This window comes from Nesoenas mayeri (genome assembly GCF_963082525.1).
Source record: "Nesoenas mayeri genome assembly, chromosome: 12".
In the NCBI taxonomy this organism is placed as follows: Eukaryota; Metazoa; Chordata; class Aves; order Columbiformes; family Columbidae; genus Nesoenas; species Nesoenas mayeri.
Window position 1 is genome coordinate 13,207,711 of NC_137547.1, and position 11,954 is coordinate 13,219,664.

Genomic DNA, 11,954 nt, shown 5'->3' on the forward strand with positions numbered 1-11,954 from the left:
ATGGATCCCCAGGACTGCACGTGTGCCGCCGGTAAGTGTGCTGTTCCGTTCCCCTCCCGGCCGTGCCCGGCCAGTCCCGTTGCGGCGAGTCCGCTCACGGCCCCTCTTCTGCCCCTCTTCTGCCCCAGGTGACTCCTGCTCCTGCGCCGGGTCCTGCAAGTGCAAGAACTGCCGCTGCCAGAGCTGCCGCAAGAGTGAGTTGGGGCTCAGCCCGGGGGGCACAGCTATTCTCTGGCGGGGCTGCCCTTGCCCTGTTGGACCCTCATGGGCACCTCCCTGTCCTTTAGTGGTACCCCCATGGGGCCCTCCTGACTCTTGTCCTGTATAGAAACCCCACCTTGCCCTGTGGGACTGCTTGTAGAGACCCCGCCCCTCTCCTCTTCCTTCCTCCCTTGACCCTTGGAGACCCTCATGTTCCACTTTGAGGGGGCGTCCCTGCTCTGCAGGATCTTCATGGGGATCCTTCCCTCTTCCCTTGCCCCCTGGAGAATCCCCCCCTCTCCCCTTTGGGAGGGTGCACCTGCCCTGTAGGACCTCCATAGAGCCCCCCAACTGCTGCCCTGTTGGGATCACAGCCCAACCTATGGGGTTGGCGGGTGGGGTGTGTTTCCCACTCTCCATAGGGGTGCCCCTGCCCCATGGGACCCCCATTCCTTCCCATCCACCCCCTAACTCTCATGTCCCCCCCAGGCTGCTGCTCCTGCTGCCCCGCAAGCTGCAGCAACTGCGCCAAGGGCTGCGTGTGCAAGGAGCCGTCCAGCAGCAAGTGCAGCTGCTGCCACTGAGCCACTCAACTCTGCCTGTAAATAGCTGGCACGCTTCAGGGATGGGGGGTGGGGGGCATAAAAACCCTATTTTTTTCATGTTTTCTATTTTCTGTACCAGTGGTGAAACTGGAGGGAAATAAAAGACCTTGGCTGAAGGTGTGAGTGCTGCTGTTGTACTGGAAGCTGAGCCCTGTCACCCCTTGTGACTTCTGTGTGGGAATTGTTGTTTTGGGGTGGTGGGGGGCTGTGTTTTGCGCCATGATGGTGGGTGGCTGCAGCGTGCTGGAATCAGGAGGTGGGCAGATGGGAAAGTGTGTGGGGCTGTAATTTACTTCCGAAAGTCTCTGCCAAGTGAAAGTTGCTTTTTAGGCACAGGAGCTCCTGCTGCCGGCTAGGGTGGCTGGTCATGCCTGCCCGTGCACATCCCCTGGGTGTGCCCTGCCACAGAAGCAGGTTCCCAGCCCTGCTGCCAGGCCTGGCACCCCACTGCCATTGCCCCTTCCCTGCCTCTTCATGCAGGGAGACAGCTCAGCCCAGCGGGGATGTCCCCTCCAGCCCTTGGTGATCAGGTGCCAGAGACAGGATGAATTTACAAGCCCTGGGGCGTGAAATGGAGGCCCTTTGACACCCATGCAGTCCTTTCTGCCAGGCTGGGTGGCACAAGGAGGGGTGTCTGCAAGGAGGGAATGTGGCAGTGCCAGTCCCTAATGCCCAGGCCCTTCCCAGGATGCTCCAGGCACCCAGGGGAGTTGCTTGCCCCTTCCCCAAAGGTTTCCCCAGCGTCAGTGCATGGCTCTGCAGGGGGTGCCTAGCCTGCTCAGCACCCAGTCTCACTAGTGAGAAAAGCAATACCCAGCTCAGCACCCATTTGCCTTTTAAATGTGTTGCCTTATTGCATTAGTGTGTCTTTTGCCTAAGCAGCATCCCAGCACCCTGTGTTGCAGTAGAGGCTTAGTGCTGAAGTTGAGGTTTAAGGGCATGCCTTGTCCTAAATGCATTAAAAAAAAAAGGGGGGGGGGGGGGGGGGGGAAGATGCTTTGCTGCAAAACAAGACTGCTGGGGGGTTGATGTGGCCCCAATGCTGGAGCTGGGTGCAGCAGGGCTGTGACCCCAGCCAGTGCGGCAGAGGGGCTGTGGGCTGAGCTACGCCCCTGGGGCCAGACACCACATCCTGCGCCAGGAACAAAGCTGGGATGTGGATGGGGTTTCCCCTCTCAGGAAGGGCCCCGGGCATCAACCGCTCCCTGTTCCCAGAGGTGTGCCAGGATGGTACATGGGCATGCAACCTCCACACCTGTGGCTGCCAGCCTGCCCTGCCTGCTCCTGTACACCCATCTGACAGCAGCAGCTGCCTGAGAGTGTGGGCCCCCAACCCCAGTGCCTTCTGCAGCCTCCCCAGGTATGATTTGGAGTTGGGAAAACCACCAGACCAGTGGAATGGGTGCAGGTGCCCATGGGAGGTGCTGGCCTGGGATGTGCACAGTACCTGTAGCTGAGGTGAAGTGCCTGAGGACTTTCAGGTCCCCTCAGGAGCATTTTTTTCAGAAAAAACACTTACTTTTTAATGAAGTGACAAGTGCTCTCAGCCCATACACAGCTGTGTATAGTGGGAGACCTGTGGGATAAAGGTTCAATTCAAGAAGAGACCGGTGTGCTTTGTACAGCCCCTTGAAGAAAAGCAGAGCTCAGCTTGCAGAGGTGGTTTGAGGTGATCGTGTGTCTCCCACGGGCACTCAGGGGAGCCAGGGCAGAAGTGTCCTGGGGGCATAGCCAGCCAGGCAGCCCTGCAGTGGGGTACAGCACCCCGAGGAGCTGTGCTAAGCACCAGTTCTGGCTCTGCATGAGCCCCATGCAGCTGATCTGTCTCCACAGCCCTGGGTGGTGCTGGCACATGTCCTGTGGAGAGGGGACAGGCACCATGTGCGGACGGGATGTGTACCCTGTGCACTGTGTGCGGGAGAGCTGTGTGCAGAGGGGACGAGCACCCTGCACACACGACAGGCACCCTGTGCAGATGGGACATAAACCCTGTACAGTGGGGACATGCACTTTGTGCAGAGGGGACATGCACCGTGTGCAGAGAGTAAATACACCCTGTGCAGAGGGGAAATGCACCGTGTGCCAAAGGGACAAACACCCTGTGCACAGGGGCATAATACTCTGTCCTCAGGAGACGTGTACCCTGTGCAGAGGGGACGGGCATGCTGTGCACCCAGTGCAGGGGGGACGGACACCTAGAGCAGAGGGGAAATGCACCCAGTGCAGACCAAACATGCACTCTGTGCAGGGCAGACAGGCACCCCGTGCAGAGGGGACACATTCCCTGTGTAGAGGGGACGGTCACCCAATGCAGAGGGGAAATGTCACCTGTGCAGCGGGGGCAGGCACCCCGTGCAGAGGGGACGGTTCTCCCTCCCGCAGGAGCGGCTCCCCAGGGCTCGGTGCCGCCGAGCGCTACCGTAGGGATTTGCTGCCACCTGCCTGTGCCGGGCTCAGCGCCGCCCGCAGCACCGGGACCCGCCTGGCCCGGCTGTCCCCGCGTGTGCCCGGCTTCCCCCGTGTCACCTGCACTGCAGGGCGGCAGCTACTCCCAGTCCGCCCCGGGGGGCACCAGGACTTGTCCCCGGGCTGCTCAGCGCTCCCTCCCGCTGGAGAGCTACCCCGGGAGCCCGGACAGGCTGAGGGAGACAGCTGGGGTGACATGGCCACCCTCTCAGGGCACCCATCCCACCAGGACACCCATCCCACCAGGTTATCCATCCCGTCAGGGCACCCATCCCACCAGCACACCCATCCCACTGTGTTATCCATCCCATCAGGACACCCATCCTGCCAGGGCACCTTGCCAGGAACCAACGCACCCCTCAATGCAGCTGGCCCAAGCACCCCAGTGACACAAGTGCTCTCTCTCCCTGCTAATTTTTGGGATGAAGCTTCATGAAGGGTGTAGCTGGGCACCCTGGGGCCATCGCAAATGCAGCACACCCCAGGGCATGAATCAGTCCATGGTACGGGGAAAAAATGCTTTATATGTGCCAGCTCTCGGCATATGGCACTAAATGCATCAGAAAGAGTTAAAACTACAGATTCATAAAGAACACAGACTCTGGGGAGTCAGGCAGGCACCCAGCATTAGAAAAAAAATTGATTTTTGAGCGGTTGCTAGCCAGCTGCTGAACAACCAGTGAGTGTCACAGCACAGCACAACCTGTCTGCCTCACTAGCTGTCTCACAGCGGGGAAAATTGGGGTTTGCACTTTTTTTCTTTTTCCCCCGGGAAAGGCAGCTCAGCTGGAAGGGCTGCGTGTCACCTTTGCCTCCTTGGAGACATGAAGCAGGGCCAGTGGAATTGGGGCAGCCCCCGAAGGGCTATAAGTTGTAGCAGACATGCTTATGCACCACCCCATACTCTGATGTGGACCTAAGTCTCTGCCATACGTTAGAGAAGCTCCTGCCCTGGGTGTTGGGGCATGGGCAGACCTGAGCATTGAGGAAGGCAGCTCCCTGGCTAGCTACATTTTAGAGCCACCTTGGGTGGTTTAATATGCCCTAAGTGATGCTTGCAACTGGGAAAAAATGAAGTGCAGGAGATGATTTATGATGGCTTGAAAAAAACTTGTATTTAGTGAAGCAAAGAAACTCCTCAGGAGCCTTCAAGGAAAGCCATGTTCTGATATTTGTCATCCTGTGTGCAAGGAGACACCCTTGGGAAAATCTGGATTGTGGTGCTGGGACAGGCTGGGGTGTAACTCGCCCAAGCACAGCCCAGTGAGGGCAGATTTCCGTGCAGCTGCTTCACAGGCCAGCAGGTAGGGCCATAAATCAATGGACAGGGATGAACCTGTACCCCCTTCCTGCACTTTGCAACTAAGGGGTAGCAACTGCAGCCCGTGTCAGCGCTGCCCCTGGGCTCAAAGCTGCTTTAGGCATAGGAACTGCTTTTTACATGGGAATCTTGTGCACAGAGGCTGTATTAATTGAGAAATCCATTCAGCTTCGAAGGGCTGTAGGAAATCTTGGTGTTGCATCTGTTTCCCTTACTGGATATCAGGAATGGGATCGGAAAGTGTCACTGCAGCTGGACCATGGCACCAAGGATCTCCTTCACCAGAGAGCAAGGTGGTAGGATATGGGGAGAGCTGGGCAAATGGGAGTCCCATTAAAACAAGCCTTAAGGAGGACAAAAGACATGATTGTAGTTATGAGGGAGGGGCTTTGAAGGTTTGATGGGTGATGTTTCAGAGCAGTGACGAGGTCTGTCCACCATCTCTCACACAAGCAGGCTCTTGGATGTGCCCTGTCGGGGTCCATGAAATCCCAGTTCCCAGATCTTGCCCTATGAACCCCAGCTCATTGGCAATATCTGCTGTAAGGCTTATGCTAATGTCCTGCCCCACCCTGTGCCATTATGCGTGTGTGCTCAGCAGGGGACCAAACGCGACGTGTCCCTGTCCACCTTCAGGAGCCCGTTCCACTGGTGATGGAGAACGTACAGCGCCGAGCGCACGGGGCGGAGCGGCGCAGGGCAGCCTCGAACCCCTGATCTCCGCAGGCAGCCGCCCCCCCAACACGCTGTCCATGTCCGTCTCCGGGCGCCTCAATAAAGTTGTTGTCGCGAGAGGGCGGGAGCCGACGCACGGGGAAGAGTGGAGGCTGGACCAATAGAAGAGCTCGGCGCAGGCAAGCGCGGCATCTCGGCCAATGGGAGCGCGGGGAGGGACGTGAAGGCGACCAATGGGGACGCGCGGCGCGGGGGTGGCAGGCGCGGCGGCCGGAGTGGCGGGCAGGTGAGGGCGGCTCGCGGGTGTGTCATGGCTTTCCCTCCCGCAGCCTCCTCCTCTTCCCCCTCGGGGGGCGGTGGTGGCTTCTAACGTCCCCCCCGCCGGGTCCTGAGCCCTCGGCGGCCGCCCGGGGCTCTATCTCCTCGGTGCCCTCCGGTGAGGGGCTCCGGCGAGGCCTCCTCTGAGGCGAGCGTCCTCCCGGAGAAGGCTGCCTGAGGCCGGATGTGAGCAGCCCCGGGCAGCGCCACGGCCCCCGGCGCTCCCTGACCAGCGCCCCAGCCGCAGTGCGGCCGCTGCGGCAGGAGGCTGGTGGGAGCACTTGCAGGCCTCCCCGGGGGCTTTTCTTGGGCTCCTCGGGAGTTTCTATATATGTACTCGAAAAATAACCGGCGTTAAAACAGCGGAGCTGGTTTTGTATGTGCGAGGAGCAGTCTCTTCATTGCTGGTTTGTGCTGGTTTGCAGTGCAAAGCCCAGCTACAGAGGGAGAGCTTAGCGTTTAGCCGAGGTGCTGTGTTGGAAGCTGAAGCTCGTTGTTTGAATGGGGAGGTGTCAGGAGAGCAGGGCCGTGTTTCTGTGTGGTTTGTCCTCACCGTTTCAAGTTCTGTATGTGGGGGTTATTCCGCACCACGGTGGGGTTACAGGTTGGTTGCTGGCTGGGGGCAGAGCACCTGCTGCCAGGCATCTGGTGGTGGGAGCTTGTGAAGGGCACAGTGTTCTGTTAATGAATATAAAACTTTCTTAACAGTTCTGTGCACTGTCCCTGGCTCAACGTCTCTTCCACAGCAGGTTTTGGTAAGCTCATGTGACCTTGTACTTGCTAAGCATTACTTTAATATGTGCCTAGGAGGGTACAGAAGACTTTTGAAGGCAGCACGTAAACTGTAGATGATACTTGGGATTCTTGTGTTTTTCAGATCAGTAAGTTTGATGCAGGACAGGATAGCTGTCTTCAAACACCTAATGTGGACCCTTCAGACTGTCCTTGAATGAGAATGACGACTGGCTCTTTCCCCCTACCCCAGCTCACAAGTCCTCTCTGCAAGCAGCAGTGCCGAGTTCTTAAGCAAAACAAGTGAAAATGACTATGAGGATTTCTTACAGAGCATCTTGGATGCAGAACTTGATATCTGAACCTAAAGAATGCTATTTGTTAGTCCCTCCTAGGCAAGATTCACTGTATGTTATGGTTTTGATTTTCCTGGAGTTGTCATAAAGCGTACAAAGTAACTTACTCTTGCAGTTTGCCACCTGTGGGCAACAGCCAAACTTCTGTGCCATGATGTTGAACTGCCTTTATGTTAGAATTTGAGCTGTGGATGCCCTGGGTATTGGTATATAATTAGCAATTACTGTGGAGTGCTGAGTGCCATCTGTGTCCCAATGTTATTCTAAACCAGAACATGCTAACATGAGTGGACAGAGTTGAATTAAAGTCCAAGTACAAACAAGGGCTCCTCCTTTGATGTGACCATGTTGCCTTAGGGGGCAGTAACTAGGTCACAGAGAACTAAGGTGACAAAGAAAAACAAGTTTCCATGTGCTTTACTGCTCTTCACTTGTGTCTCTAAAAGGGTTCCCTACTCCTTGGGTAAACTTCTAGGGGCTTAGAAGTAGGAAAAGCTTAAAAACTGCTTGGAGAATGTGATTCTGTGACCTAAATCCATAATGTTCCTGTGGTGATAATATCAGCGAATTCAGCGAGGGGAGAGGATCTGGGTTTTGATATAAAGATTTTCAAATACCAAACTAAATGTTCTATTTAATGAGGGTCAGTTTGCCATCCTGTGGAAGTTAGTGACTTGCTGGGCTGGGTGAGAGTCGGGTGCTTAAAAAAAGTACTAAGTGTCTGGAAAAGAGGGAGAGTGATGAGATGGCAGAACTGCCAGCTGAGTCAGTTATTCAGGACAGTGGGGACTTGAGACCTCTGTGAGGAGTTTCAAAGTCAGATGGCAGATAAAAGGCAGTATCGACAAATGTGTGACAGTGTATATTGGAAGAAATAATGTAAAATGTCTGCTGTTCAGGTTAAATAATGGATGGGATAGAGAGGAGTCGTGTGCCTTTGTTTGTCCTGTCTCAGAGTGCAAATAACTCTGAATGTTATTGCCTTTAAGACTTTGAAAAAACATTTTTATTCAACATATGTACTGTAAGAGCTCTTGAGACCAAGTGCTTAATACCAATCAGAGCAATATTAGATATTTGCATGTCTACCTACAGATGAGATTAAAAGCCAAACATACAGGGCTGAAAATCTTATGGGAGGCAGGGGAGGAGTAACTGGTGGATGGTAGAAGATAAGTAAGTTCGCATAAGCCTAAGTAAGTAAGTAATAACTATAAGTAAGTTATATGCATAAGTAAGCATAAGCCTTACCTATTCTGTCCCCTGTTTTGGATTTTCCTGCATCAGTCTTTTGTTGCTGGGGGGATGGGCTGTTGTGCCAGATGGAGTACAAAGTATAGATTGGAGCTTATAGGTATTTGGTTTTAAGCTGGCCTATCCTGACTTCATATGTTTTTAGCATAGCTAGCATATGGAAGTTTTCCCTTTGCTAGGTTTGATTAAACATTTATTATTGTACTTTATGTACTAGAGGGTGATCTGTTGACAATGTGTAGCAGATATTTGGGTTGTACATGGTCACTTCCACTTGTAGAACACAGAAAACAAGACAGGAAGAGACCTTAAGAGTTGACCTCAATGATGTGTCTCTGCTCCTGGTGAGGAGTCAGCAGGTCTAGACCATTTCTGCTTTATACCCATCCTACTCTTAAAAAGCTCCAGTGACAGAGCGTCTGCATGCTTAGAAGGCAACTTATTTCAGTGTCTCACTAATATCCTGTAAATGTAATTGTGCTTTCCTTTAAAAACAAACTAAGATTTGGCCACCTGCTCTTTGATTTCCATCTCTGCTTTTGTAAATCAGTTCTGTTGTCTGTAATATGGGGATTATGTTGCTGACTTCCTCTCTGAAATGTCTGGACGTCTGCTTATGCAGAGTGCTGTGCGAGAGCTGGGCATCGTTACTGCAGTTCATACACAATTCCCCAGGCCTGCAGAATTGGCCTTTTACTTATTCATGTGAAGCTTAGAAGATAGAAGCTGCTACATTATCTGTAGCAGCCCAGGCTTGGAGCCTGTCAAAAAAAGCACTTTTGCCTCAGATTCCAGCTGCAGCAAGTAAAGAATTGCCCACTTCTCTTACTAGTGTGTTCTTGTGTCTCCCTTCCAAAACAAGCTGATCCCATCTGGTCAAACTGGGTCTCCTGATGCTCTGGGGCAGGAGCCTCTACGAGAGGCTCTCCGATGCTGGATTTTTTTCCTCTTGGTTTTCCATTTTGAAAAATCTCTTTGCAGCTTGTGGAACTGTATTGGTCCGTCAGTTATCCTGAACGTAGTGGGTGAGGTTTTCCTTCTCCCCTCTGAAGTCTTCCTGCTTTCTTTTTTCTCAAAGCACTGGAAAAATATAATTTTTTTTTTAGTCTGTTTCTCAAAGTTAATTAATTAGGTGACACAAAGACTGTCAGTATGTGAAGTACAACAAATGCTTGCGCACGCATTGGAATATTTCAGCTTTGTGTCTTTCTGAAGCTAGAACAGAAAAATCTTCAACATGGCTGTATTGGAGTATAATGGCTACAGTGTTCTTCATTAGATAGCATTGTAGTGCTCTTGAGGAGTTTTTAGGGTTTTTTAGGTAATAAATCATCACTTATCACCAGTCTGAATAGACTTAAGAAACCTGTCATTATCTTTTCTAGTTTTTGGCTTAAATCCAGTCAACTTGTACAATATACAGCATTTATTTGTGGTTTTAAATGTTGAGAAAACATTAAACTGGGCTTTAATGGAATAGCAGTCTAATGCAGCAGCTTCTATTGATAAGTCATCAAAGTTGTTTTACAGATGAGCCTTTTCAGTCCTGGCTTTTAGCCCAAGGTCGCTCTGGTTTCACAGAAGTTAGGTTAATTTCTGATGTATTTTCTTTCCCTTAGGTGTCAGTTGTTGCTCCTTCCCCAGCCAGACATGAAAATCTGCCATCGCCCTGCTCGTTACTGTGTTAGCAGTTTCCATCCTGCACAGCAGCATTAAGAGTCAGACTGCAGTCTCTCGAATGCAGTAAATTCTGTCAGGGTGGAGACAAAGTTGTTCGTGCTGTTACTCCGTCTAAATATATGAGTTCTGCCGCTTAGGAAAAGCTGTTTAGTGTTGGCTCTCTAGATAAGTTTTGAGCTGTCATTTCCAGCGCTTGGTTATAATCACAGGTAGTTTATCTTGCTCCAAAATAACTAGTTTATTCTAGATTTGCTGAATTCAATTCAATCTCACAGAGTTGTTGCAAGTGTCCTACATTGGCAAATTTAGGGGACAGACCTTATATGGTATTGATGTGGAGTCTGCAGATGAAAAGTGCAGGTTTGGGAGCAGTTTTATACTGCGCTGATTCTCCATGCTTTTGGTTTCAGTGCTCTCTGAGAAGTTAGTGCCTTCTTGCACTCCTGGCTTTTTATCTCATTGGTAATGAAAGAAGAAGTGGACCAGATCAGATCAAATCAAGCCCAAGTCTGTTCTGTTCTTGCAGTCGCTTCTGGAGGATTTGTTTGCTGCATTCTTAACTGTATGGGAGTGTGGCTGTTCTGGTCAGTGTCTGCCAACAGAGGCAGCTTCGGCAGGGGTGCACCTGAGTTATCGCAAGTAAACGGTGGAAAGATGTTCTGTGCTGCATTGCAGGGCATGAAACTGCTGATTTCCACACCACCCCTCCCTGTTCCCCTCCATCTCAGTAACATGCTAATCTGTTCAAACAAATCCAGTCTCTGCTATCTCACCTGATTAACAAGTCAGTGCAAATATGAGCGCTGCCTCCCCCGGCAGCTCTCAGCTTTCCAGAAGTGGGTGGGGAGTGTATGTGAAATTCCACGTTCGTTCCTGGATGCCGGCTGTCAGGGTTTGTCCTGGCACCCAGGCAGTAAGAATCAGTTTCTCTAATTGCATGTGTCTGAATGAATCATCATGCAGTGCTTTTAAATCACTTGTCCAGACAGACAGATGCAGTGCTATTGCCACTGGTAGTTGTACTTGGGAATGGCTGTGAGACTGAGAGTGTGAGGAATATTAAAATCGTACTGTTAAATTGCTTTGGTATGGTTGAGGGTTACCAAGAAATGATGAGTTGCAGGCTGTTTACAGTCTGAAAAAATGCCCTGTTTTCTTCTTGGTGGGCTCTGTTGAACCAGATCGCCTCCATTGATTTTTACTTTCAAGTAAATGATAAAGAGCTGGAATTAATGCTTGATTGAGATCTGTTTTGTCTTGCTTGATCCCAAGCACTTTGGGTGAGGGTGCAAATGCTATGAGAGGTTGTACTGGACACTCCCATATCCATAGCACCATTCAGCAAGACGAGATTTCTGTTCTCTTCAGTGGCTTTACAGAGGTGCCATGTGCTTGTAGCTGCAAATCATGGATTTGGTGTGTGAAGTTGAAGGTTTTGGTTTCATATTTCATTAATGTGGATACCATTGCTGCTAGATTTCTGTTTCCATGTTGATCCCAATCATGTACTTTTTTGTCCTTTCTGTAAAAATAATGTACTCTATTCCAAATTTGGAGCTGTGTAATGCTCTGATGACCACATCTGTTACAACCCTTGTCTGATGCTGTGTAGTTTCTTTTAACTATTCTCTCATTTGGTCTGTGCAAGCAATTCTCACACACACTAGTAAAACTTTCTGCATGCATCAAAGTTGCACACACATCTACGTTGGAACACCATATAATTATTTCTTTTGACTTGGGGGGTTAATGACATATGGATTAGCACATTTTAGTAGATGGCTGTTACAGCTTCTGTGTACACACTTGTCTGTTTTGCTATAAATTTAACCTCATGGTGATACATTGTGTGTTTTCAGGCCTCATGTATACCTATGCATGTATGTGACTCCATTTATAATACATAGAAATATAGAATCATAGCATATCTTAGGTTGGAAGAGACCCTTGAGTATCATCAAGTCTGGCTCTCCAAACTACTGATATATACATGTATACAAGTAGTTTATAGCTAAATTAACACAAAATTCTTCACAGGGACTTCTCTGCTTTCACTCTCCTTTGTATCAAGGCAATAGCTGAACTGTCATATGGCATCTGTATCCCACTTCTGAGAGGTCCATAGATCCGTCTTTCTTGCAAGGCAAAGCTCTCTGAGGCCACTTGAAAGTATTTCCTTGATGTTTAGTGCTTGGGGAGGGTGGGCAGAAAAGGATCCTCTTCCAGAAGACCCACTCTCGCTGGTCTGTCCGTACCACTGTCGGTATAGCAACTGTTGATAGCTAAGCAAGAATTTTCTCTTTCTCTAAAGGTTTCTGTGCATCTTGAGTGAAACCTGCACCAGAG

At 50.7% G+C, this 11,954-nt stretch overlaps 1 protein-coding gene across 1 annotated transcript; it reads left to right on the forward strand.

Annotated features, from left to right (window-relative positions):
- LOC308045173 (metallothionein-2) lies at positions 1 to 814 on the forward strand (the record flags this gene model as incomplete). Its single annotated transcript, XM_080352286.1, has 3 exons — positions 1 to 31; positions 129 to 194; positions 691 to 814. The coding sequence occupies 3 exons, from the start codon at positions 1 to 3 to the stop codon at positions 783 to 785; spliced, it is 192 nt and encodes a 63-aa protein (XP_080208412.1). The 3' UTR covers positions 786 to 814.
- Between the last annotated feature and the right edge of the window lie 11,140 nt (positions 815 to 11,954).